Source organism: Palaemon carinicauda, chromosome 7 (assembly GCF_036898095.1).
Source record: "Palaemon carinicauda isolate YSFRI2023 chromosome 7, ASM3689809v2, whole genome shotgun sequence".
NCBI classification, from domain to species: Eukaryota; Metazoa; Arthropoda; class Malacostraca; order Decapoda; family Palaemonidae; genus Palaemon; species Palaemon carinicauda.
The window spans coordinates 3,299,401-3,326,900 of record NC_090731.1 but is presented as its reverse complement, the minus strand read 5'-3'; the positions used below and the strand labels follow the sequence as shown (position 1 = coordinate 3,326,900).

The following is a 27,500-nucleotide window of genomic DNA, read 5'->3' as shown; positions in this document are numbered from 1 at the left end:
TAATAATAATAAAAGATAGTTTGATTTCATTTCCTTATTTTCTTTCCTCACTGGGCTATTTTTCCCCTGTTGGAGCCCCTGGGCCTTATAGCATACTGCTTTTCCAACTAGGGTTGTAGCTTGGCTAGTAATAATAATAATAATAATAATAATAATAATAATAATAATAATAATAATAATAATAATATAAGATAGTTTGATTTCATTTCCTTATTTCCTTTCCTCACTGGGCTATTTTTCCCCTGTTGGAGCCCTTGGGCTTATAGCATACTGCTTTTCCAACTAAGGTTGTAGCTTGGCTAGTAATAATAATTAAAATAATAATAGTAATAATAATAATATTAATAATAATAATAATAATAATAATAATAATATAAGATAGTTCGATATCATCTCTCCTTATAAGATAGTTTGATTTCATCTCTTCTTATAATTTCCTTTCCTCACCAGGCTACTTTCCCTGTTGAAACCGGGATTGTAGCTTGGCCTAGTAATAATAACAATATTAGCAATATCGGAAGGGAATACTTTTGATTGCAATCTTTGTTAAATTACCAACCTGAATATTTCAGTGGCCACTTTCCTCTTGGTAAGGGTTGAAGAGACTCTTTAGCTATGGTAAGCACCTCTTCTAGGAGAAAGACACTCCAAAATCAAACCATTGTTCTCTGGTCTTGTGTAGTGCCATAGCCTCTGTACCATGGTTTTTCACTGTCTTGGGATAGAGTTCTCTTGCTTTAAGGTACACTCGGGCACACTATTCTATCTTATTTCTCTTCCTCTTGTTGTTTTTAAAGATTTTTATAGTTTAAATATGAAATTTTTATTTTAATGTTACTGCTCTTAAAATATTCCATATTAATTGTTAATTACTTTTCTTGTAGTTCCCGTATTTCCTTTCCTCACTGGGCTATTTTCCCTGTTTTTTTTTTATTTGTTTTATAGTTTATATATGAAATTTTATTTTAATGTTGTTACTGTTCTTAAAATATTTCATATTAATTGTTAATTACCTTTCTTGTAGTTTCCGTATTTCCTTTCCTCACTGGACTATTTTCCCTGTTGGAGCTACCGGGATAATAGCATTCTGCTTTTCCAACTAGGGTTGTAGCTTGGCTAGTAATAATAATATAATGATAATAATAATAATAATAATACTAATAATAATAATAATAATAGCCTTCTGGTTGTTAAAAATAACCCGTAATTTTAATCTGAAAATCTCCGCAAGAAATATTCGGCTCTCAACCGTATTTCAGTAAAATACAGCAGCTCTTCTAGGAGACGGACACTCCAAAATCAAACCATTGTTCTCTAGTCTTGTGTAGTGCCATAGCCTCTGTACCATGGTCTAGGGTTATATTTTAGCAAGTATTAATTATAATAATTTGAGATCCTCATCTTTTCCGACAGACAATTGCTCTGACGTTGGGAACAGGACCTGCTTCGGAGAAAAGATCCTATTTGGAGTACGACGACGAAGGAATGGGACCAGATATCCTCAATCTCTTCGTCAATGGTGTCATCTTCTTTGCTCTTCTCATCCTAATTGAAATCAATAACGGGAGATTTTTCAAGTAAGTTTCATAATAGGAAATATTTATTTTAATAATGTTACTATTCCTAAAATATTTTATTTTTCCTTATTTCCTTATTTCCTTTCCTCACTGGGCTATTTTTCCCCTGTTGGGGCCCCTGGGCTTATAGCATCCCTGCTTTTCCAACTAGGGTTGTAGCTTAGCATATAAATAATAATAATAATAATAATAATAATAATAATAAAATGGCAGCTAATCTCTTTGAATCGATTATCATTTGTTATCTGGATAATCTAGATATATTCTTTATCTATTTCAAATTTTGTTAAAAAGTACCGTAATTTTAATCGGAAAATCTCCGTTGAAATATACTGTTCTCGGCCGTATTTCAGTGAAATACAGGCGACCGTAATTTTCACCCTACTTTGTTATTTTTTTGCGGGTTGGTGACCGTATATATATATATATATAATATATATATATATATATATATATATATATATATATATATATATATATATACCGGTATGTATATATATATATATATATATACCGGTATGTATATATATATATATATATATATATATATATATATATATATATATATATATATATATATATATATATATATATATATATATACCGGTATGTATATATATATATATATATATATATATATATATATATATATATATATATATATATACCGGTATATATATAAATTATATATATATATATATATATATATATATATATATATATATATATATATATATATATATAGTATATATTATAAGCATTGATAGACTATTAATAAACTGTTAAAAAACCGTAATTTTAATCGGAAAATCTCCGTCAAAAATATACAAATCTCTGCCGTATTTCAGTAAAATACAAGCGACCGTAATTTTCACCCTACTTTGTTATTTTTTGCGGGTTGGTGACCGTATGTATATATTATATATATATATATATATATATATATATATATATATATATATATATATATATATATATATATATATATACATTATATATATATACTTTATATATATATCTATATATATATATATATATATATAATATATATATATATATACTAGTATTGATAGACTATTAATAAACTGTTAAAAAACCGTAATTTTAATCGGAAATTCTCCGTCAAAAAATATACAGTTCTCGGCCGTATTTCAGTAAAATACAAGCGACCGTAATTTCTACCCTACTCTTTTATTCTCTTTTACAGGTTGGTGACCATACCACTCATTTACATTAATAGTTCCGTTTTTAAAACGGTAAATGTATGGCAACATTAATGCCATGATTATTACCTGTTTTTTTTACGGCAAATTTTCAACAAATACATTGTTCCTCACAGGTGGCTGGTCTGGAATATTAAGAGGTCTCTGCTCTCGAGTGCCAATAGAGACTGCACGGGATTCGTTGATGAAGATGTCGTCGCAGAAGGAAATCTGGTTGATTCCATTACTGAAAAACGTTCGCAGGATTCCAGTAAGTTATTAGACTATTTCAAAAAAAAAAAAAAAAAAAAAAAAAAAAAAAAAAAAAAAAAAAAAAAAAAAAAAAAAAAAATCGGCATCAATGACCTTAGAAGTCAGGGTGCCTGAAAACTTTAAATCATTCATTCAAAAAAAAAAAAAAAAAAGTCCCAATGGGTAGCTAGAATTATTTCTTCCAGTAGGCAGGGGAAGGGACAGAGAGACGATCTGAACAGATGCAAACACCCTTATTTAAAAAAAAAAAAAAATGAAATCTAAGGGACCCTATTATCAGAAAATAAAAAAAAACCGTCGTCGTCTTCGTCTTCGTCGTCTTCGTCTTCGTCGTCTTCGTCTTCGTCCTCTTTTTCAAGTAGGCAGAGGAAGGGACAGAGAGACGATATGAACGGATACAAATACCCTTATTTTTAGAAAAAATGAAATCTGAGGGACCCTATTTCTGGCGGTTTATCAAGTATCCCTGCTTTCGCTGTTAAGCGTTCAGACGGGATTTCCAAATCACTTATATATATTATAGTTAAAAATTTAAAAGTCTATGTAATATAAAGAGGGTTAATTGCATTTGTCTCAGTGTTATAGCTGAGTGAAAATAAATGGGTTTTCAATAGCTTTTTGAACTGAAAGATATTTTCAGCACACTTAACTGATGCCGGAAGTTGATTATACAATCTAGAAGCGCAGTGCTTAAAAGTTCTCGTACTGTGTATTAAGACTCGTGGAATACACTTAAAAAAACCCGTAATTTTAATCGGAAATTCTCCGTAAAAAAATATACTGTTCTCGTCCGTATTTCAGTAAAATACATGCGACCGTAATTTTACCCTACTTTATTATTACCTTTTACGGGTTGGTGACCGTAATATCGCTTCTGTACGTCAATATATCAGTTTTTAAAACGGTAAATGCCTGGCAACATTTATATCAGGATTTTTACGGTTTTTTTACATCAAAAATCCAAGTGTAGAACAAATTTTTTTTAGAGTCTACGTATTCTCTCTGTATCCAGCCCCTTCTCCTACCTCTACACTTGAAGGGTCAGACAATGGCTGAACTTAGCAGTTTGGCCTCCAACTCCCGACCCACAGAATGCGACTGAAGAACGTCGCATGTTGTTACTGTTCTCAAAATATTTTATTTTTCCTTGTTTTCTTTCCTCACTGGGCTATTTTTCCTGTTGAGGCCCCCTGGGGTTATAGCATCCTGCTTTTAAAACTAGGGTTGTAGCTTAGCAAGTAATAATAATAATAATAATAATAATAATAATAATAATAATAATAATAATAATAATAATAATAATAGCTCCTGTTTGGATAATAATAATAATAATAATAATAATAATAATAATAATAATAATAATAATAATAATAATAATAATAGCTCCTGTTTGGATAATAATAATAATAATAATAATAATAATAATAATAATAATAATAATAATAATAATAATAATAATAGCTCCTGTTTGGATAATAATAATAATAATAATAATAATAATAATAATAATAATAATAATAATAATAATAATAATAGCTCCTGGTTGGATAATAATAATAATAATAATAATAATAATAATAATAATAATAATAATAATAATAATAATAATAATAATAATAATAGCTCCTGTTTGGATAATAATAATAATAATAATAATAATAATAATAATAATAATAATAATAATAGCTCCTGTTTGGATAATAATAATAATAATAATAATAATAATAATAATAATAATAATAATAATAGCTCCTGTTTGGATAATAATAATAATAATAATAATAATAATAATAATAATAATAATAATAATAGCTCCTGTTTGGATAATAATAATAATAATAATAATAATAATAATAATAATAATAGCTCCTGGTTGGATAATAATAATAATAATAATAATAATAATAATATAATAATAATAATAATAATAATAATAATAATAATAATAATAGCTCCTGTTTGGATAATAATAATAATAATAATAATAATAATAATAATAATAATAATAATAATAATAATAATAATAATAATAGCTCCTGGTTGGATAATAATAATAATAATAATAATAATAATAATAATAATAATAATAATAATAATAGCTCCTGGTTGGATAATAATAATAATAATAATAATAATAATAATAATAATAATAATAATAATAATAATAATAATAATAATAGCTCCTGTTTGGATAATAATAATAATAATAATAATAATAATAATAATAATAATAATAATAGCTCCTGGTTGGATAATAATAATAATAATAATAATAATAATAATAGCTCCTGGTTGGATAATAATAATAATAATAATAATAATAATAATAATAGCTCCTGGTTGGATAATAATAATAATAATAATAATAATAATAATAATAATAATAATAGCTCCTGGTTGGATAATAATAATAATAATAATAATAATAATAATAATAATAATAATAATAATAATAATAGCTCCTGGTTGGATAATAATAATAATAATAATAATAATAATAATAATAATAATAATAATAGCTTCTGGTTGACCGTGGACTCGACATAGCTCCGAAGAAACTTGAAGATTCCAGTAACTCCCCATTTATCGTTCCAGGTCTGGAAAACGACGTCGCCATGTTGGTATCCGGCCTTACGAAGACCTTCTACGGCGCTGTGAGACCAGCGGTGAATAACGTAAGATTTCGGGTGGTCCGAGGGGAATGCTTAGGACTCCTGGGGGTGAATGGGGCTGGCAAGACCACCACCTTCAGGATGCTCACGGGAGACGAGAGACCGACGAGTGGCGACGCCTTCGGGGAGAAGAACGTGTCTCTGATGCGCAGGACTCGGAAGGTGAGTCGTTAGCTCGTTCTTTCCGATTGCCCGTGTCCTCAGGGGGAGATTTGATGTTTCAGTGGGTGTGGGTTTGTTAGGATACGTCATGAAGGAACTAGCTCAGATATCCTTTTATAGATTATCATAATTATGTGTTAGAAAATTGATCTCAATTTAAAAGACGATTGGCTCCAAATGAAATTTACATAAACGTGCTAATCAATTAATTTGATATAAATAAATGACCAAGGATTCTCAAACTCATGAAAAATAAGGATGAAACAGGTGGTTTTTATACCATTCATAAACCATTAACACCATTAATTCTCCACTGTCTTGGGTTAGAGGTCTCTAGCTTGAGGGTACACTCGGGCACACCCTTCTATCTTGTTTCTCTTCGTCTTGCATTGCTGAAGTTTTTATAGTTTATATAGAATATATTTATTTTAATATTGTTACTGTTCTTAAAATATTTCCTTTTTCCTTTTCTCCTTTCCTCACTGGGCTATTTTCCCTGTTGAAGCCCTGTGCTTTTATCATCCTGCTTTTTCAACTATGGTTGTAGCTTAGCTAGTAATAATAATAATAATAATAATAATAATAATAATAATAATAAAGCGTTCAGGACTAATACGTCATTTCACCCAACAGTTCACACGTCAGATAGGCTACTGCCCTCAGTTCGACGCAATCATCAACGAACTGACAGCAGAGGAGATGCTGACATTGATGGGTCGCCTTCGAGGGGTACACAACAAGCGCCTGAGTCACTCCATTGCGTCATTGATATCTCTGGTCGACCTCACGGAATGCGCCAAGCGTCCGTCATCCACTTACTCGGGAGGAAACAAGCGAAAGCTATCCACGGCCATGGCACTGGTTGGCTCCCCTCCTCTAATATTCCTAGACGAACCCACGTCAGGAGTCGATCCAGCTTCCAGACGTCGCGTTTGGGAAGCCATAACGCAAGCTGTAAATAATGGCCAGAGCGTCTTGCTGACGAGCCACTCCATGGAGGAATGCGAAGCTCTCTGTTCCCGCGTCATCATAATGTCCCGAGGCCAGCTGAGGTGTATTGGTAGCACGGGCTACCTCAAGGCCAAATTCGGGCAAGGGTACAGCCTGCAAATCAAGCTGAAGATGAATCATTTGGATCAAAATGATGTTGGTATAGCAGTTAGCGATGATACATACAACAGCAAAATAGCCGAGCTTAAACGATTGATTACTCAGAGGCTACCTGGGGCTAGACTCACAGATCAACATAAGGTGAGTGATGCTATTTAATATTGTGTTATATAAACCAAATAACTTTTGTCCTATCATTAAAAGGAATTGTTTTATTCATCAACATCCTGATGAGCTTACATTCATCCTATTTATTATTTTCCATGTGTAATTTTGCACGCAATGAGTAAGTCATTTAATATTCTAGTATGTTTCACTGGACCCCATCACGACCTTGACCTTGACCTTGTATATATATATATATGTTATATATATAGTATATATATATATATATAGTATATTATATATATATATAATATATATATATATGTATATATGTATATATAATATGTGTGTATACAGTTATATATTATACTTCAAAAAAAGAAAAAAGAAACATTTATTGCTACCAAAAATTTTCTATCATCTCGAGACTTTTTTTTTTTTCTTTTGTATCCTAAAGGTAACTACATATGTATTCATAGTCTTTAATCAATTAAATATACCACAATTAATAAAACGCAAATCAAAGATAAAAAAACATTACTTCTTCCAGGGCATGATAGCTTACAGGATTCCAGTCACCGTGTCCTGGAGCCAACTGTTCTCAGTCATGGAGTCTCTGAAAACTGGAACGGAGACTCCAGCGTCCGCCTCGCAGCTCTTCTCTCTTCCAATCGTAGAAGATTACGCCGTGTCGGAGGCTTCGCTCGAACAAGTGTTCCTCTCGTTCGCACGCGAAGAATCCAGCGAGATTCCAGCGCATGTTCCAGTGGAGGTGGTTACGAAGTTCTGATGGGGAAATTATTTTAATTAAATGTTTTAGTGAACGATATAGACTTGAAGTGGTTTCTCTTATACGAGAATTAATACTTTTACCCCCCGGCGTTTTCTTTTTCAAGAACATTTTGCAATATATTTTTTTTTTCAAATTGCTCTGACAGCCTTAATTTTTGTCATAGAGAGGTCAGGTTAGTCTCATTCTTTTTGAAAAGGCCTGAAGTTTCTCATAAAGTTATTAAAAATATGCAAACAATGTAAATAGCCGTTTTTTTGCAAGGACGTACCTGTACGTCCATGGGGGTGAATAATAGCCTTTTCAAAATGGTTCAATAGCGTAGGTAAAGTTGGGACATGATTTAAATCAAAGGTTTGTGAGCGATATAGACTTGAAAAGGTTTCCCTTTTACGAGAATTAATAGCCTTTTCTAAAGGGTTCAATAGCGTAGGTAAAGTTGGGACATGATTTAAATCAAAGGTTTGTGAGCGATATAGACTTGAAAAGGTTTCTCTTTTACGAGAATTAATAGCCTTTTCTAAAGGGTTCAATAGCGTAGGTAAAGTTGGGACATGATTTAAATCAAAGGTTTGTGAGCGATATAGACTTGAAAAGGTTTCTCTTTTACGAGAATTAATAGCCTTTTCAAAATGGTTCAGTGGCGTAGGTAATGTTGGGACATGATTTAAATCATATGTTTTTGAGCGATATAGACTTGAAGTGATTCCTCTTATATAAGGAATTACGAAATTTTGACTTTTCTGAATGTTTCAGTGGCGTAGCTAAAGTGAGGACCAGATTAGGGGGGCTTTTTGAAAATGAACCCGGAACTCGGCATTGATGATTCTTTAAATCTTTATGACTCTAAAATTTTAGGTGTGATTCCTGACAGCAAATTTACTTTTGTGAAACACATTAGGTCAGCCCCTTCTTCAATTGCACAAAAAATGGCATAATAACAAAGTCTTTCAAGATTTTCGGTGATCAATATTAAGAATTTTTTTTTTTTTTACTGGAGAAGGGGACATCCATAGCAGGGTCAGATAAGCCAAGTATGTGTACATTTAAGATTACCACCAACTCACCTGGGTAAGGGGGATGGGTGGAGGATGTAGTCCAACTCGTCCCATCGCCAAGTCGGCCCATTGTGATTATCAACCCATTGATAACTCGGCCCATCACCAACTCGGTCCATTGATAACTCGGTCCATCACAAACTCGGCCCGTCACCAACTCGGCCCATTGATAACTCGGCCCACCACCAACTCGGCCCATTGCTAACTCGGCCCGTCACCAACTCGGCCCATTGATAACTCGGCCCATTACCAACTCGGCCCACATTGGGTGGAAGCCCTCAAATCTCTAGCTACGACTCTGGAAGGGTTATCGCTTACATTTTACATAAATTGTATTATACTTTACTGTTTTGACATGTGTCAAACCCTCGAGTAAGTGACACTATGTTTTATGTACTTTTTTTGTGTGTGCAAATGTTTCAGCTCTAATTTATTGCCTGAGATCGGAAAAATTTATGAGTTTCATATGTTATCATATTGAAGGTGTATTTATCATTTAAGTATGAATGTGATTGTTCAATTTCTTATTTTCTTGTAAAATACTCGTCTGATGTATTATATATCAATTTTGAAATTTTACGAAAAAACTATAGTATGTAATCTTTACATAGTTACAATTTTTTTTTTCTATTTTCTGTTTGTTCTAAACATGTATAAATACGTTTGATTCGATGTAGATTTTTCAGTCTTATATATATTTTTTTTTTCTCAGAAGCTAAATAAAACTTCTGCAAACCAAAGACAATACAACGAACTGTTTCATAAACTATCCTATTTTAAACTTCAATTGTCTTAATGTCATTTATATATACAATTCTATTTGCCAAAGAATTATAGCAATCAAACCTTATACATCGAAAATGTATAAAACTTTTAAAATATATGAATTATATAAAATATTAGCTATTTACAGCTTTTAAGTATTTTACCTAAGAAAACACAAAACTTACTTTTTGCTCATAATTGTTAATTTAATTTTTGGGAATTATTTGTATATAAAAACTAAAACTGTTGATTTATGAAAAAAAAATTTAACATCAATAAAATACTTTTTGCTCATAATTGTTAATTTACTTTTTGGGAATTATTTGTATAAAAAAACTAAAACTATTGATTTTATAAAAATATTTTTTTTTATCATCCATAAAATAAACTTTTGTTATTTTCTTCCAAAAGGCAAATTTAAACAAACAAACCTTGTGGCATTACTTTATGTTTCAGAAGTTTTCTACACTGTTAAAAAAGTAATTTTAATCGGTAATTCTCCGTAAAAAATACTGTTCTCTGCCGTATTTCAGTAAAATACAGGCGACCGTAATTTTACCTTACTTTGCTATTATCTTTTATAGGTTTGGTTACCGTAATATCTCCTTTATATAAATCTATTCGTTTTTAAAACGGTAAAAATGCTGGAATAAATGTTGCCAAACATTTACTGTTTTTTTTTTTTTTTTAATTTTCATCAGTGTACCTCATAGTATCTATTCTAACTGCTGGGAGAGAGAGAGAGAGAGAGAGAGAGAGAGAGAGAGAGAGAGAGAGAGAGAGAGAGAGAGAGAGAGAGAGAGAGAGAGAGAGAGAGAGAGAGTATAGGTCTTGTACGTTTTTGAAGTTTCCCATCTCATAGTATTTATTTTACTTTCTGAGAGAGAGAGAGAGAGAGAGAGAGAGAGAGAGAGAGAGAGAGAGAGAGAGAGAGAGAGAGAGAGAGAGAGAGAGAGATGATAGTATAGGTCTTGTACGTTTCTAAAGTTTCCCATCTCATAGCATTTAGTCTACTTGATGAGAGAGAGAGAGAGAGAGAGAGAGAGAGAGAGAGAGAGAGAGAGAGAGAGAGAGAGAGAGAGAGAGAGAGAAAATGATAGTAGAAGGTCTTGTACGTTCCTGAAGTTTCCCATCTCATAGTATTTATTCTACTTGCTGAGAGAGAGAGAGAGAGAGAGAGAGAGAGAGAGAGAGAGAGAGAGAGAAGAGAGAGAGAGAGAGGAGAGAGAGAGAGAGAGTACAGGTTTCTTCATTATTATAAATACAGATATGCACTTCCAAATCACCTCGGTCATTTAGGAAAAATAATTTTTATGATCGAGAAACCATTGTAGTTTTTGCCTTGTCACTTTCTTTATGTTCTTCTCTAATTCTGATATGCCACAGCCTTCAGAATCCTCCAGATTTTCCAACGCTGCAAAATTATTTTGCAGTATAAAAGGTAATTAATACCTCTAGAGGAGGTACACTGTTAATAAAGCGTAAATTTAATCGGAAATTCTCCGTAAAAAATATAGTTCTCAGCCGTATTTCAGTTAAATACATTCGACCGTAATTTTTACCCTACTTTGTTATTATCTTTTACGGGTTGGTGACCGTAATATCACTCCTTTACGTCAATGTATCCGTTTCTAAAACGGTAAATGCCTGGCAACATTAGGTCTGCATGTTTAGCCCTTTAAGTAATCATCATCATCATCTCCTCCTACGTCTATTGAGGCAAAGGGCCTCCGTTAGATTTCGCCAGTCGTCTCTATCTTCAGCTTTTAATTCAATACTTCCCCATTCATCATCTCCTACTTCACGCTGCATAGCCCTCAGCCATGTAGGCCTGGATCTTCCAACTCTTCTAGTGCCTTTAGGTAAAACTAAGTTATTTAATTTGATTTTATACAATGTAAGATGCCCTTTTGATTAATTGCTTGGCAGGGCACGATAATAAAACAATCAAATACGTTGGAATTGATGGAAGTTAATGAAGATCTGAATGCATCTTACAAGTTTGGAAAAACTTCCATTAAAGGTAAAACTTTATAATTTGCAGTTTATCTTACATTTTATGGGAAACATTGAAAAAGCCTGATCTGTTTAAGTACTTTTTATTTTGATTAACAAACTACGTAAGAACTAACAAAAGTATGTTTCCCTATGGCTAAAATTAGTTCAGTAATGGATACAGTATGTCATTGGGTGGGATCTAACACAATTGCTTCTCAGTTTGTGCTTTTATATACGATACATACGCAAGCAAGCACACACAAACCCATACATACACATTTTATACACACATAAATATATATATGTATATATATATAGAAATAAATAAATAAATAAATATAATATATATATATATTATATATATATGTGTGTGTGTATATATATAAATTATATATATATATATATAAGTATTATATATTATATATATATTATATATATATATATATATATATATAACAGCCTTTATATACATCCCCAGAAAATGGGTTAATAGATTTGGTTCTATTTGTTCATTTATATATATATATATATACATATATATATATATATATATATATATATATATATACATATATATATATATAAATATGTATATAAATATATATATACATATAACTATATATATATATATATATAGATATATATATAATATACATGTAATAAAAGCCATTATATACATCTCAAGAAAACGATACAACAGTTTAATCTTCAAGGTAAAAACATTATGTTGTTTCTTTGAATAAGTTCTGCCGAAAACGTTTTTATCAAATAACTTATACCTTTCTTCCGGGCTTCATTGAACATTGGAATAAACATCATTATAAAGATAGTAATATAAAAAATGGATTAAAATCTGAACGTTAAATAAAATGGGAAATAAAGAATGATTGCTTGATTTGGAGTTTTCTGGCATCCTGACATCTGAGGTCATTGACGCCGAGAGAGAGAATAATCAAGATAATATATTTTAAGAATAGTAATAACATTTAAATAGATCATGATGTTGTTGACTTATGGTCCAATTTTCCTTTTTTTTAGCGAAATGAACTGTTCTGCTGATGATTATATAATTATATGATCAATCTAAAAAATATTGCAGGAAAATCAGAATTGCCTGTCTCTTCCTAATGAGATTTTTACTTTTCCCTCTTTAAAATGTCCTCGCGGATATACTTAAGAATCGATCAACAGCGTTTAAACTTTTAAGGTAATTACCCTAGTTTGAGGTAATTTGTACGGTTTCCAGGTAATTTTAAGGAAATTAGAAAAGTTTTAAGGAAATCTAAGGTAAAAAAGCAGCAACATCTAAGGTAATGGTTAAATGCTGATCTTTAAACCCGGTTTGAACTTACGTTTGTATGTTATGTAATCAAGAGAAGATGTCTATGCTGTATGCATTAGAAGATAACTTGTCTGTCTCGGTTTAAAAGGAGAAAATGCATTCTTGTTAAGGAGAGTTCTCGTGTTAAAATCGTTAGTACAAGTAAAGGTCAAGTCTATGACGATTCAGTCAAAATCTTTAATCCCTTTGATAACATTGTTTCTTTTTCTCAAACTTCCTATAGTCTGACATTGAAGGAAGATTGCATCCATTTAGATTCCATTTCTTCGCCAATGTAAATTAGTAATTCAAGGATTCTGAATTCACCAAATTACCTTATTATAATCCAGTTGTTTTTCAGAAATATTTTACCCATTTGATAAGATTATTCGTTTCTTTTTCTCAAATTTTCTGTCATTTGACAATGAAGAAAAATGGCTTGCATTCAAACTATTTCTTTAACAATATATTCCTTAGTAATTCAAGGCTTCTGAAGTCACCAAATTACCTTATTATAATCCAGATGTTTTCCAGAAATATTTTACCCTTTGATAAGATTGTTCGTTTCTTTTTCTCAAATTTTCTGTCGCTTGACGATGAAGAAAATTGGCTTGCATTCAAACTATTTCTTCAACAATATATTCCTTAGTAATTCAAGGCTTCCGAACTCACCAAATTACCCTATTATAATCCAGTTGTTTTCCAGCAATATTTTACCACTGTTCACTATTGAAAGTTATCTTCAACGAATATTAAACCAAACTTTACAGTTAAAATAGTGGCTAAGCTTTGTATGACCAAGAATTTGCATCAAGTGTAGTTAAGAATGTGCAGTATCATATGTGGATCCCCTCCTTGTCTATTCTCAAAAAGAGGAATGGATATAGCGTTAGTAAATCACAGGTCAGTGGTACAATAAGGTCGTTTGTCTTATGTATTTCAAGTCTCCTTTTATCCATACTGTAGATGATTTGATATAATGTTAGTTTGATATATCACAGGTCAATGGTACAATAAGGTGGTTTATCTTGACTATTTCAAGTCTCCTTTTATCCATGCTATAAATGAGTTGACATAATATTAGCCTGGTATATCACAGGTCAATGGTACAATAAGGTGGTTCGTCTTATCTATTTCAAGTCTCCTTTTATCCATACTGTACATGAGGTAATATAATGTTAGCCTGGTATATCACAGGTCAATGGTACAATAAGGTGGTTTATCTTACCTATTTCAAGTCTCCATTTTTTCCATGCTATAAATGAGTTGATATAATATTAGCCTTGTATATCATAGGTCAATAATTCAATCAGGTGAGGATGGTAGGTTCATCCTTGCCAAGATTCTTGGGCAGGATGTGTAATACGATGCAAGTGGTATTTTTAGATTTATTTCAGAAGCAGGTCTTCTGAAAGCTATTTAACTTTTATAAGGATATCTTCGCTTCTATGGTTTTAAATTGACTTGGATAGTGCCATGGCCTCTGTACCATGGTCTTCCACTGTCTTGGGTTAGAGCTCTCTAACTTGAGGGTACACTCGGGCACGCTGTTCTGTCTTGTTTCTCTTCCTCTTGTTTTGTTAAAGAATTTATAGGTTATATAGGAGATATTTATCTTAATGTTGTTACTCTTCTTAAATCTTTATTTTTCTTTGTTTCCTTTCCTCACTGGGCTATTTTCCCTGTTGGAGCCCCTGGGCTTATAGCATCCTGCTTTTCCAACTAGGGTTGTAGCTTAGCAAGTACAGTAATAATAATAATAATATTAGTTCCCGTGTAGCTTAGCAAGTAATGATAATAATAATATTAGTTCCCGTTCACCTTTCAATTAGAATATAGTTATATATTTAAACTAATATAAATCAATATCTGATAATAACTGAAATAAGAAATTTAGTTTCAATAGGTCTTTGTATATTCATGGTTACAGTTTCTACATGCATAAGTTGTAACGGTGACTATAAATTGAATCTCCATGTTTTATTTCCCTTGGTGAAATCAGACACTATATTCTATAGATTAATTTCATATGTGATCACATTCTCAATAGAGATTATAGCTAAATCTACCAGTCTTTCATTTATAATATCAAAATGGAGCTGCTATTTCTGTGATAGTATTTGTCATAACTGTAGAACAAACTAGAGGAAAATTAATTAATAATTTGAATAACTTTCGCTTACCCAACTACTAATCAAACGCATACACAAATTTACTAACTTTACCTGTCTACCTGCTTAAGTGCTTGATTTCATATGCACCATCAATAAAGGTTTAAAGGCCGCACATGAATGGCAGAGGCAAGGGACAGTGGTATTACCCTATCAAGCAGGGCAATGCCCTATAGACTGACCATATATACATATGATCAGTGCCTAAGGCCCCTCTCCACCCAAGCTAGGACCAGATTAAATCTCTTTTCTAACTATGATTAGCTTAACGTCTCTACAGGATCATTTAATTAAACCGCTGAGATCACATTAAAAACTTGAAATGTCCATCGTAAACAATAATCTATTATTTCGTACAAATATTTCCATTAATAAGCCACACTATCGTAAACACACAACTTTTAGCATACCTATTAGACAATGTCTAGCTCTCCTCGAGATTGCCAATTGCATACTTATTTCATGCACTCAGGCAACCTTCAATTGCAACCAGTTAGTTCTCTTACAGGTATTGTCTGAAGCTAAACCAGTATATTCGATCATAGCTCTCCTTGAGATTGTCAATTGCCATACTAAAGATTTCACGCACTCAGGGAAACTTCAATTGTAACCAGTTAGTTCACTTACAGGTATTGTCTGAAGCTAAACCACTATATTCAATCCTAGCTCTCCTCGAGATTGCCAATTGCCATACTTAAGATTTTACGCACTCAGGGAAACTTCATTTGCAACCAATTACTTCACCTAAAGGTATTGTCTGAAGCTAAACCACTATATTCAATCCTAGCTCTCCTCGAGATTGCCAATTGCCATACTTAAGATTTCATGCACTCAGGGAAACTTCAATTGCAACCATTTAGTGTACCTAAAGGTATTGTCTGAAGCTAAACCACTATATTCAATCATAGCTTTCCTCGAGATTGTCAATTGCCATAATTAAAATTTCATGCACTCAGGGAAACTTCAATTGCAACCAGTTAGTCCACCTAAAGGTATTGTCTGAGGCTAAACCACTATATTCAATCCTAGCTCTGCTTGATATTGTCAATTGCCATATTTAAGATTTCACGCGCTCAGGGAAACTTCAATTGCAACCATTTAGTTAACTTATAGGTATTGTCTGAAGCTAAACTAGTATATTCAATACTAGCTCTGCTCTAGATTACCATTGCCATACTTAAGATTTCACGCACTCAGGAGGGAAACTTCAATTATAAATAATTAGTTCACCTAAAGGTATTGTCTGAAGCTAAACCTTTATATTGAATCCTAGCTCTGCTTGAGATTGCCAATTGCCATACTTAAGATTTCACGCGCTCAGGGAAACTTCATTTGCAACCAATTAGTTCACCTAAAGGTATTGTCTGAAGCTAAACCACTATATTTAATCCTAGCTCTGTTCGAGATACTTAAGATTTCACGCACTCAGGGAAACTTCATTTGCAACCAATTAGTTCACCTAAAGGTATTGTCTGAAGCTAAACCACTATATTCAATCCTAGCTCTGCTCGAGATTGCCAATTGCCATACTTAAGATTTCACGCACTCAGGGAAACTTCATTTGCAACCAATTAGTTCACCTAAAGGTATTGTCTGAAGCTAAACCACTATATTCAATCCTAGCTCTGCTTGAGATTGCCAATTGCCATACTTAAGATTTCACGCACTCAGGGAAACTTCATTTGCAACCGATTAGTTCACCTAAAGGTATTGCTGAAGCTAAACCTGTATATTCAATCCTAGCTCTGCTTAAGTTTGCCAATTGCCATACTTAAGATTTCACGCGCTCAGGGAAACTTCAATTGCAACCAATTAGTTAACTTTTAGGTATTGTCTGAAGCTATATTAGTATATTCAATCCTAGCTCTGCTCGAGATTACCAGTTGCCATACTTAAGATTTCATGCACTCAGGAGGGAAACTTCAATTACAAATAATTAGTTCACCTAAAGGTATTGTCTGAAGCTAAACCACTATATTCAATCCTAGCTTTGCTCGAGATTGCCAATTGCCATACTTAAGATTTCACGCGCTCAGGGAAACTTCATTTGCAACCAATTAGTTCACCTAAAGGTATTGTCTGAAGCTAAACTACTATATTCATTCCTAGCTCTGCTTGAGATTGCCAATTGCCATACTTAAGATTTCACGCACTCAGGGAAACTTCATTTGCAACCAATTAGTTCACCTAAAGGTATTGTCTGAAGCTATACCAGTATATTCAATCCTAGCTCTGCTCGAGATTGCCAATTGCCATACTTAAGATTTCACGCACTCAGGGAAACTTCATTTGCAACCAATTAGTTCACCTAAAGGTATTGTCTGAAGCTATACCAGTATATTCAATCCTAGCTCTGCTCGAGATTGCCAATTGCCATACTTAAGATTTCACGCACTCAGGGAAACTTCATTTGCAACCAATTAGTTCACCTAAAGGTATTGTCTGAAGCTAAACCACTATATCTAATCCTAGCTCTGTTCGAGATACTTAAGATTTCACGCACTCAGGGAAACTTCATTTGCAACCAATTAGTTCACCTAAAGGTATTGTCTGAAGCTAAACCAATATATTCCATTAAGTATAGCGAAAGAAATGGGGAACAAGTAACGAGATATGCGGTCGACCAACAGAGCCCTAGCTCGTCTCTTCTGCGCAGGCGTTGGGCCAGCTGGCTTCGGTGGCTCGCCCAATAGCATACGGCGACTCTCCTGGTGGAAGAAATCAGGAGTTATTTACCTATTCTAGATTTCGTATTTACAGAATTACAGTAGGTTTTTTGTTACAGGAGTGTAATGATATCATTAGTCTCTGGATAGTTGACTCCTGGGAATATTTAAATCTATAAGTTAATGTTTAACCAAGGCTAATTGAGAGTACAAATGCTTTCAACTACAGCTTTCAATGAATATGTAACCGTTATTGAGGTTTCAGAGTAATCGTGAGAATGCGTCAGCTTTTCATTATTCGCATCGCTTCATCTTGCTGTTAATTTTCATAGAAGATTGCTTAATACAATAACTACAGTATATCACAGTGAGAAGATTTATCTTCACGCTTCATCCTTATAGCTAAGTTGCTTTATGATAACGTGATACATACTGACCTTAATAGCCAAGTTACCTCATGAAAACGTGACACATACTGACCTTAATAGCCAAATTATCTCATGATAGTGAGACACATACTGACCTTAATAGCCAAGTTACCTCATGATAACTTGACACATACTGACCTTAGTAGTTAAGTTACTTCATGATAACGTGACACATAATGTCCTTAATAGTCAAGTTACCTCATGATAACATAACACATACTGACTTTAATAGCCAAGTTACCTCATGATAACTTGACACATACTGACCTTAAAAGTAAAGTTACTTCATGATAACGTGGCACATAATGTCCTTAATAGTCAAGTTACCTCTTGATAACGTAACATATACTGACCTTCATAGTTAAGTTACCTCTTGATAACATGAAACATACTGACCTTGATAGTCAAGTCACCTCATGATAACGGGACACATACTGACCTAATTAATTAAGTTACCTCATGATAATGTGACACATAATGCCCTTAATAGCCAAGTTACCTCATGATAACATGAAACATATTGACCTTAATAGTCAAGTTATCTCATGATGACATGACACATACTGACTATAATAGTTAAGTTACCCCATGATAACGTGACATATACTTACCTTAATAGTCAAGTCACCTCATGACAACATGACACATAATGCCCTTGATAGATAAGTTACCTCATGATAATGTGACACACACTGACCTTAATCGCCAAGTTACCTCATGATAGCGTGACACATACTGACCTTATTAGACAAGTTATCTCATGATAATGTAACACATACAGATATTAATAGCTAAGTTATCGCATGATAACGTGACGCATACTGACCTTAATAGCTAGGTCTGTAACTTTGCTCGCTTTGGGTTCTGGCTTTGCACCAGGCTTGGGCGCGTCCCCTGACCCGTCGCCCAGAATAATGTTGACGATTGCATATTCGATCAACGCCATGAACACAAACCTGTGGGAGGAAGAGGGTTGTCTTTGCAGTTGTTTTCTTACTAATAGTCTTACAGGGGTAAAGTGTTAGCATAGCATTCGCATGGCGGGAGACCGATCCCAGCCCAGGACCATGAATTTAAGCTGTTTACTGGGGAGGCCACTGCTGTGGTTAGGCACCACGGTGGGAGGGTTGAGCTTGCCCGGCTGACGTTCTAGTGAGCATATATTCCGATGAAGCTGGAACTGAAACCAGACACCTATACCTTTACATCTGTTTTTACAGATGTGCATTAATACGCAGAAACGGCCACTTATGCTATAATTTTGTCTGTTTTGTGTTTCATTTCATGAATAGGGGTTTTATCTGAATGCCACTCACACATAAAATCAGATCACTTCCTATATATCATTATTCTGTGACTGGAATTATTTTATGAAAATCCACAATAATATTCATAGCAATAAACTTTATCTTTAACAATGTAAGTCGTAAAATAAAATTATTTGCAAGACGTTAAAAAACTGAAACATTGATTTACCGGACTTTTATTATTAAAAGTACACTTTACTGCCTAGAATATTATTGTGGGTTTTAATTATCATATCAGTTTCCATCTGATGATATTATAATCGAGAGTTATTACAATTAAAAAATTGAATTGATGATTATGTTACTCTGAGAAAATAGATTAATAAAAACTCACAGGCAATCAAGAATACTTATTGTTGGAATACTGGTTTTCAAGAATATTCATTGTTGGAATACTGGTTTTCAAGAATACTTATTGTTGGAATACTGGTTTTCAAGAATATTCATTGTTAGAATACTGGTTTTCAAGCAGACTTATTGTTGAAATACTGGTTTTCAAGAATTCTTATTGTTGGAATACTGGTTTTCAAGAATACTTATTGTTGGAATACTGGTTTTCAAGAATACTTATTGTTGGAATGCTGGTTTTCAAGAATACTTATTGTTGGAATACTGGTTTTCAAGAATACTTATTGTTAGAATACTGGTTTTCAAGAATACTTATTGTTGGAATACTGGTTTTCAAGAGTACTTATTGTTAGAATACTGGTTTTCAAGAATATCTATTGTTGTAACACTGGTTTTCAAGAATACTTATTGTTAGAATACTGGTTTTCAAGAATACTTATCGTTGTAATACTTGTTTTCAAGAATGCTTATTGTTAGAATACTGGTTTTCAAAAATACTTATCGTTGTAATACTGTTTTTCAAGAATACTCATTGTTGGAATACTGGTTTTCAAAAATACTTATTGTTAGAATACTGGTTTTCAAGAATACTTATTGTTGTAATACTGTTTTTCAAGAATACTCATTGTTGGAATACTGGTTTTCAAGAATTCTTATTGTTGTAATACTGGTTTTCAAGAATACTCATTGTTGGAATACTGGTTTTCAAAAATACTTATCGTTGTAATACTGCGTTTTCAAGAATACTTATTGTTGGGATAATGGTTTTCAAGAATACTTATTGTTGGGATAATGGTTTTCAAGAATACCTATTGTTAGAATACTGGTTTTCAAGAATACTTATTGTTAGAATACTGGCCTCCAGTAATAATAGCTATGTGATATGTATAACCTCTGTTAGATTTCGCCAGGCGTTTCCATCTTGAGCTTTTAAATCAATACTTCTCCATTCATCATCTTCGACTCGACGCTTCAAAGGCCTTAGCCATGTAGGCCTGCGTTTTACAACTCTTCTAGTTCCTTGTGGAGCCCAGTTAAATGTTTGCTGAACTAATCTCTCTCGGGGAGTGCTAAGAGAACGCCCTAACCATCTCCATCTACTCCCCACCATGATCTCACCCACATGTGGCACTCGAATAATCTCTATCATAGTTTCGAATTCTGTCCTGCCATTTAAATAAACCCGGGGAAGAGATAAACCATTTACTGTTCATTGAGATAAGAAAATACGTCTTTTAAGTGTTTGGGATACTCAAGATATGATAAGAAATAGCGCACGTATATACCATGAATTAAAAGGTACACTCCCAAAAAGATTGGGCTGATGTGGAGGGTGTATAAGAGGCGGGACTTATTAAGCCGAGGGACCATGGCTATTAATTCGATGGAATCTTGAGCACGTATAGAGTTCTTTATCTACTCTTAGGAGAGAGAGAGAGGTGAGAGAGAGAGAGAGAGAGAGAGAGAGAGAGAGAGAGAGAGAGAGAGAGAGAGAGAGAGAGAGAGAGAGAGAGAGTCTTTATATAAAACCTTGTCGAAACTGATGACTACCGTGGTTTTATCTACTTGCTGGGATCTCTTTGTTTGTACGACGCCTTTTGATAGTTCGTGAGTATTTTATTTTTTTATTTCTTTTTATTAGTTGATATTGTATATGTTTATTCATTCTCTTTTTGTTTCTATTTGGGGGCAACGTTTATTAACCGCTAGGTAGAATGGATAAGTAATTTTAGCAAGAGTTTTTCCACGAGGAGAGAGAGAGAGAGAGAGAGAGAGAGAGAGAGAGAGAGAGAGAGAGAGAGAGAGAGAGAGAGAGAGTAAAGATGTTGTAAATAGAACTAGAGAGAGAGAGAAAAAAAAGTTGTAAATAGGATTAGAGAGAGAGAAAAAAGTTGTAAATAGGATGAGAGAGAGAGAGAGAGAGAGGAGAGAGAGAGAGAGAGAGAGAGAGAGAGAGAGAGAGAGAAAAGTTGTAAATAGGATTAGAGAGAGAGAGTAAAAAAGTTGTAAATAGAACGAGAGAGAGAGAGAGAGAGAGAGAGAGAGAGAGAGAGAGAGAGAGAGAGAGAGAGAGAGAGAGAGAGAGAGAGAGAGAGAAAAAAAAAGTTGTAAATAGGATGAGAGAGAGAGAGTAAAAAAGTTGTAAATAGAACGAGAGAGAGAGAGAGAGAGAGAGAGAGAGAGAGAGAGAGAGAGAGAGAGAGAGAGAGAGAGAGACTGAAAAGTTTTAAATAGAATGAGAGAGAGAGAGAGAGAGAGAGAGAGAGAGAGAGAGAGAGAGAGAGAGAGAGAGAGAGAGGAGAGAGAGGGAGAGAGAGAGAGAGATTTTCGTAAAATAAACTTCTTGGAATAATAATCGAGCAATGAAAGAAATACTTTTTCTCTTGAAATTCGTTTAAATTGTGACCAATTGGGACCAAATAACATATAGTTGCCATATATTGCAATTTGCTTCAATACAGCGATTTTGCAAGCAAAAAATTTAACTACACTTAAAAATTATTATTATTACCAGCTAAGCTACAACCCTAGTAGGAAAAGCAGGATGCTATAAGCCTACGGGCTCCAATAAGGAAAAAAAGCCCAGTGAGGAGAGATAATAAGGAAATATATAAACTTTATGAGAAGAAAAGAACAATTCTCATGAGATGAATCAAATACTCACAACTTCCCACGAGATCAAACAAGCAATCTCGCAACTTCTCATGATATTCTCACAACTTCTCGTTAGATTAAACAAGCAATCTCAAAACTTATGAGATTAAACAAGCAATTTCACAACTTCTCATAAGATCAATCAAGCAATTTCACAACTTCCCATAAGATCAAACAATAATCTCACAACTTCTCATCATATCCTCACAACTTCTCGTTAGGTTAAACTAGCAATTTCACAACTTCTCGTTAGATTAAACAAGCAATTTAACAACTTCTCACGAGAGCAATGAAGCAACTTCACAACTTCTCATGATATTTTCACAACTTCTCGTTAGATTAAACAAGCAATCTCAAAACTTATGAGATTAAACAAGCAATTTCACAACTTTTCATAAGATCGATCAAGCAATTTCACAACTTCCCATAAGATCAAACAATAATCTCACAACTTCTCATCATATTCTCACAACTTCGCGTTAGATTAAACAAGCAATTTCACAACTTCGCGTTAGATTAAACAAGCAATTTCACAACTTTGCGTTAGATTAAACAAGCAATTTCACAACTTCGCGTTAGATTAAACAAGCAATTTCACAACTTCGCGTTAGATTAAACAAGCAATTTCACAACTTCGCGTTAGATTAAACAAGCAATTTCACAACTTCTCGTTAGATTAAACAAGCAATCTCACAACTTATGCGATTAAACAAGCAATTTAACAACTTCTCACGAGATCAATGAAGCAATTTCACAACTTCTCATGATATTAAACAAGCAATCTCACAACTTATGAGATTAAACAAGCAATTTAACAACTTCTCACGAGACCAATGAAGCAATTTCCCAACTTCTCATGATATTAAACAAGCAATTTCACAACTTCTCACGATATGAAACAAGCAATATTACAACTTCCCATGAGATTAATCAAGTGCTCACAATCTCTCACGATATTAAGCAAGCAATTTCACAATTTCCCATGAGATCAATCAAGCCATTTCACAACTTCTGACAAGATCAATCAAGCCATTTCACAACTTCTCACAAGATCAATCAAGCCATTTCACAACTTCTCACAAGATCAATCAAGCCATTTCACAATTTCTCACAAGATCAATCAAGCCATTTCACAACTTCTCACGAGATCAATCAAGCAATTTCACAACTTCTCACGAGATCAATCAAGCAATTTCACAACTTCTCACGAGATCAATCAAGCAATTTCACAACTTCTCACGAGATCAATCAAGCAATTTCACAACTTCTCACGAGATCAATCAAGCCATTTCACAACTTCTCACAAGATCAATCAAGCCATTTCACAACTTCTCACAAGATCAATCAAGCAATTTCACAACTTCTCACGAGATCAATCAAGCAATTTCACAACTTCTCACGAGATCAATGAAGCATTTTCACAACTTCTCATGATATTAAACAAGCAATCTCACAACTTATGAGATTAAACAAGCAATTTCACAACTTCTCACGAAATCAATCAAGTACTCACACTGTGCAAGACGACATGAATATATCGATGGTCTTGATGTAGGAGACAGGCGGTAGGGACGCCTGAGACTTCGCTTGTTGCGTGAAGAGGGTCAGAAGTGAGGTCACTCCTAGGGTCACCCGTGCCGGGGCGATCTCAGGCTTGATCCAGAATGACACCCACTGAAGGGAGAGCTGAAGGTTAGTATTTATTCATAGCATCAAGAGAGAATGGATTTTTTTATGGAGAAATTTGCATTGTTGAAAAATATAGTTTTCTTATATTTATTAGTGTTAATGACTCGATTTCCAAATTCATAGCATCAAGAGAATCAATATTTTTTTATGGAAAATTTTGCATTGTTGAAAATAAAAATACACACACACACACTCACACACACACACATATATATATATATATATATATATATATATATATATATATATATATATATATATACATATATATAAATATATATATATATATATATATATATATATATATATATATATATATATATATATATATATATATATATATATATATATATGTGTGTGTGTGTGTGTGTGTGTGTGTGTATATATATACATACATATATACATATATATATATATATATATATATATATATATATATATATATATATATATATTTCTTAGTGTTATTAACTTGATTTCCAAATCCATAGCATCAAGGGAGAATCAATATTTTTATTATGGAAAAATTTTAATTAAAAAATATATTTTTCTTTTTTTTACTAGTGTTATTAACTTTATTTCCAAATTCATTAATTATACTGTAACTCAAAATTGATAAAAGAGAATTAATATTTTTTATGGAAAATTTTGCATTATTGTTGAAAAATATTTTTTTTGGCAGATGTATTTTTTAATACTATACGTTTTTTATTGGTGTTATTGGGTTAATTTGTAAATTTATATATATGTAACTCAAAATGGATCAAAAGAGAATTAATATCTTTTTGTATGGAAAAATTTGCTTTAATGTTGAAAAATATTTCATTTTATTCATTTATTTTTTATCAGACGTATTTCTTAACACTTTATACTTTTAATTTGTGTTGTTGGATTAATTTTTTAATTTATATATTCTTTAAATCAAAATTAATCAAAAGAGAATTAAGATTTTTTATGGAAAATTTGCTTTATTGTTGGAAAAATCTATATTTATTTGTCAGACATATTTCTTAACACTAGATGCTTTTGATTGGTGTTATTAAGTTAATTTCTAGATTCATATATTCATACTTAAAATGGCATACGGTAACGTAGTGTAAGTTCAATACGCTTATTTTCTATAGACGAATTCATTCGATGTTAGTGGTTAGTCTTATTTGAGATCGATTTAATGAGATCAAGTCCATATTTCTAAGGAAAACGGTTTCTCTTAATCACGTGTCTATAATAATTATGAAGGTGATATTATGTATATCACCAATTTGATTTAGAATATTAATATTATCATTCTGATTTTTCTACACGTTTGTTGCAATGAAATTCGAGTTTTGTCTCTTTTTCATTATACGTAATCGAGATTTGATAATATATGAACCAGCTTAAACTGTTCTCTTCGTTATAAATAATTGAAGGAAAAATATTCATACTCAAATTCTACGTAAATAACATGCAGCAATAAACTACATTATATTCTTCCTTTTTACTAAAATCTATTTCAATTTTTGTAAATATTACTTTGAATACTATTAAAAAAACATATTTAATACCCATTGGTCTTGCACGTTAATTACTGTTAAGATTATAGATACAATTATAGTCGCCCCAAAGATTCCGGGTTAAGTAAGCTCCACCCCCTGATGACGTCATAGCCAATCACGTTGTCACCCGCGTTAGCAGCGGTCACAATACAGCATGACGTCATCAGGGGGTGTGGCTTATTTAGCCCGGCATCTCTGCAGCAGCTATAAGATTATAGATACATTTATAAATGAAATTATAGTCGCCCCAAAGATTCCGGGCTAAGTAAGCTCCACCCCCGATGACGTCGTAGTCATGATTGGCTATGACATCATCAGGGGTGTGGCTTATTTTGCCCGGAATCTCTGCAGCAACTATAAGATTATAGTTACAATTATAGTCGCCCCAAAGATTCTGGGCTAAGTAAGCTCCACCCCGATGACGTCATGGTCATTATCGGCTATGACGTCATCAGGGGTGTGGCTTATTTAGCCCGGAATCTCTGCAGCAACTATAAGATTATAGATACAATTATAGTCGCTCCAAAGATTCCGGGCTAAGTAAGCTCCACCCCCGATGACGTCGTAGTCATGATTGGCTATGACGTCATCAGGGGGTGTGGCTTATTTTGCCTGGAATCTCTGCAGCAACTATAAGTAAGTGGATATGGAATTACTGACGGACATGATGACGATAAGGCAAGTGGGGATGTATGTGTGAAAGACATAGTAGCTAGCCGTCGTTTTAGAGTGAAGATCACCTCCAGGCAGGTGAAGTTTCCTGATGACAGCGAACAAGGAAGAAGAAGAAGAAGAAGAAGAAGAAAGAGGAGGAGGATTTGAGGCGAAAAGGGAGTGAAAAAAGTTATGAATAAATAACCGATAAAAGATAATAAATAAGTTTTAAGAAGAAGAAGAAGAAGAAGAAGAAGAAGAAGAAGAAGAAAGAGGAGGAGAATTTGAAGTGAAAAGGGTGTGAAAAAAGTTATGAATAAATAACCGATAAAAGATGATAAATAAGTTTGAGAAAGAAGAAGAAGAAGAAGAAGTAAGCGGAGGATTTGAGCCAAAAAGGTTGTGAAAAAAGTTATGAATAAATAACCGATAAAATATGATAAATAAGTTTGAGAAAGAAGAAGAAAAAGAAGAAGGAGAAGAAGAAGAAGAAGAAGAAGAAAAAGGAGGCGGATGATTAGAAGCGAAAAGGGGTGTGAAAAAATTTATGAATAAATAACCGATAAAAGGTAATAAAAAAGAAGAAAAATATGAAGAAGTAGGATTTGAAGCGAAGAGGGTGTGAACAAATGTATGAATAAATGACCGATAAGATATAATGTTTTGAAATATTATTTTGGGCATTTACAACGTTAATAAAGTCAACAGAAGTTTTTCAGACAGTAAAGCGAAACGGCGTAAAAAAAATGTATGAATAAATAACCAATGAAAGATAATAAATCAGTTTTAAGAAAATGATTTAAAACGTTGAGAAAGTGAACATAAGTTATTTAGGTTGGATGAAAATCATATCAAAATGAAGTGAAATAACAAGCATTAGGATTGTTTGAAAAGAGAAAATACCAAATTATAAATTCATATAGAAGTTTAAAGAGTAACCACATAGAGTCGTCAGCAGAAGAAGCAGGTACAATCAGCAGGTACAATCAGCAGGTGACCAGCAGGCAAAGC

At 32.8% G+C, this 27,500-nt stretch overlaps 2 protein-coding genes across 2 annotated transcripts in view; one reads left to right on the top strand and one right to left on the bottom strand.

Moving 5' to 3' along the window:
- The window catches only part of LOC137643764 (phospholipid-transporting ATPase ABCA3-like), a 66,577-nt gene extending 56,694 nt beyond the window's left edge, over positions 1-9,883 (top strand). Inside the window, 6 exon segments of the mRNA XM_068376452.1 lie at positions 1,414-1,448; positions 1,450-1,577; positions 2,917-3,050; positions 5,648-5,886; positions 6,520-7,137; positions 7,652-9,883. Of these exon segments, the coding sequence (XP_068232553.1) occupies positions 1,414-1,448; positions 1,450-1,577; positions 2,917-3,050; positions 5,648-5,886; positions 6,520-7,137; positions 7,652-7,891 (1,394 nt within the window). The 3' untranslated portion in view covers positions 7,892-9,883.
- Positions 9,884-12,382: 2,499 nt separating this feature from the next.
- LOC137643812 (glycine receptor subunit alpha-2-like) overlaps positions 12,383-27,500 on the bottom strand; it is a 64,247-nt gene continuing 49,129 nt past the window's right edge. Inside the window, exons 9-11 of the mRNA XM_068376501.1 lie at positions 24,122-24,282; positions 19,125-19,254; positions 12,383-17,912 (exon numbers count right to left, since the gene is read on the bottom strand). Coding sequence (XP_068232602.1) covers positions 17,742-17,912; positions 19,125-19,254; positions 24,122-24,282 — 462 coding nt within the window. The 3' untranslated portion in view covers positions 12,383-17,741. The remainder of the gene's footprint in view (positions 17,913-19,124; positions 19,255-24,121; positions 24,283-27,500) is intronic.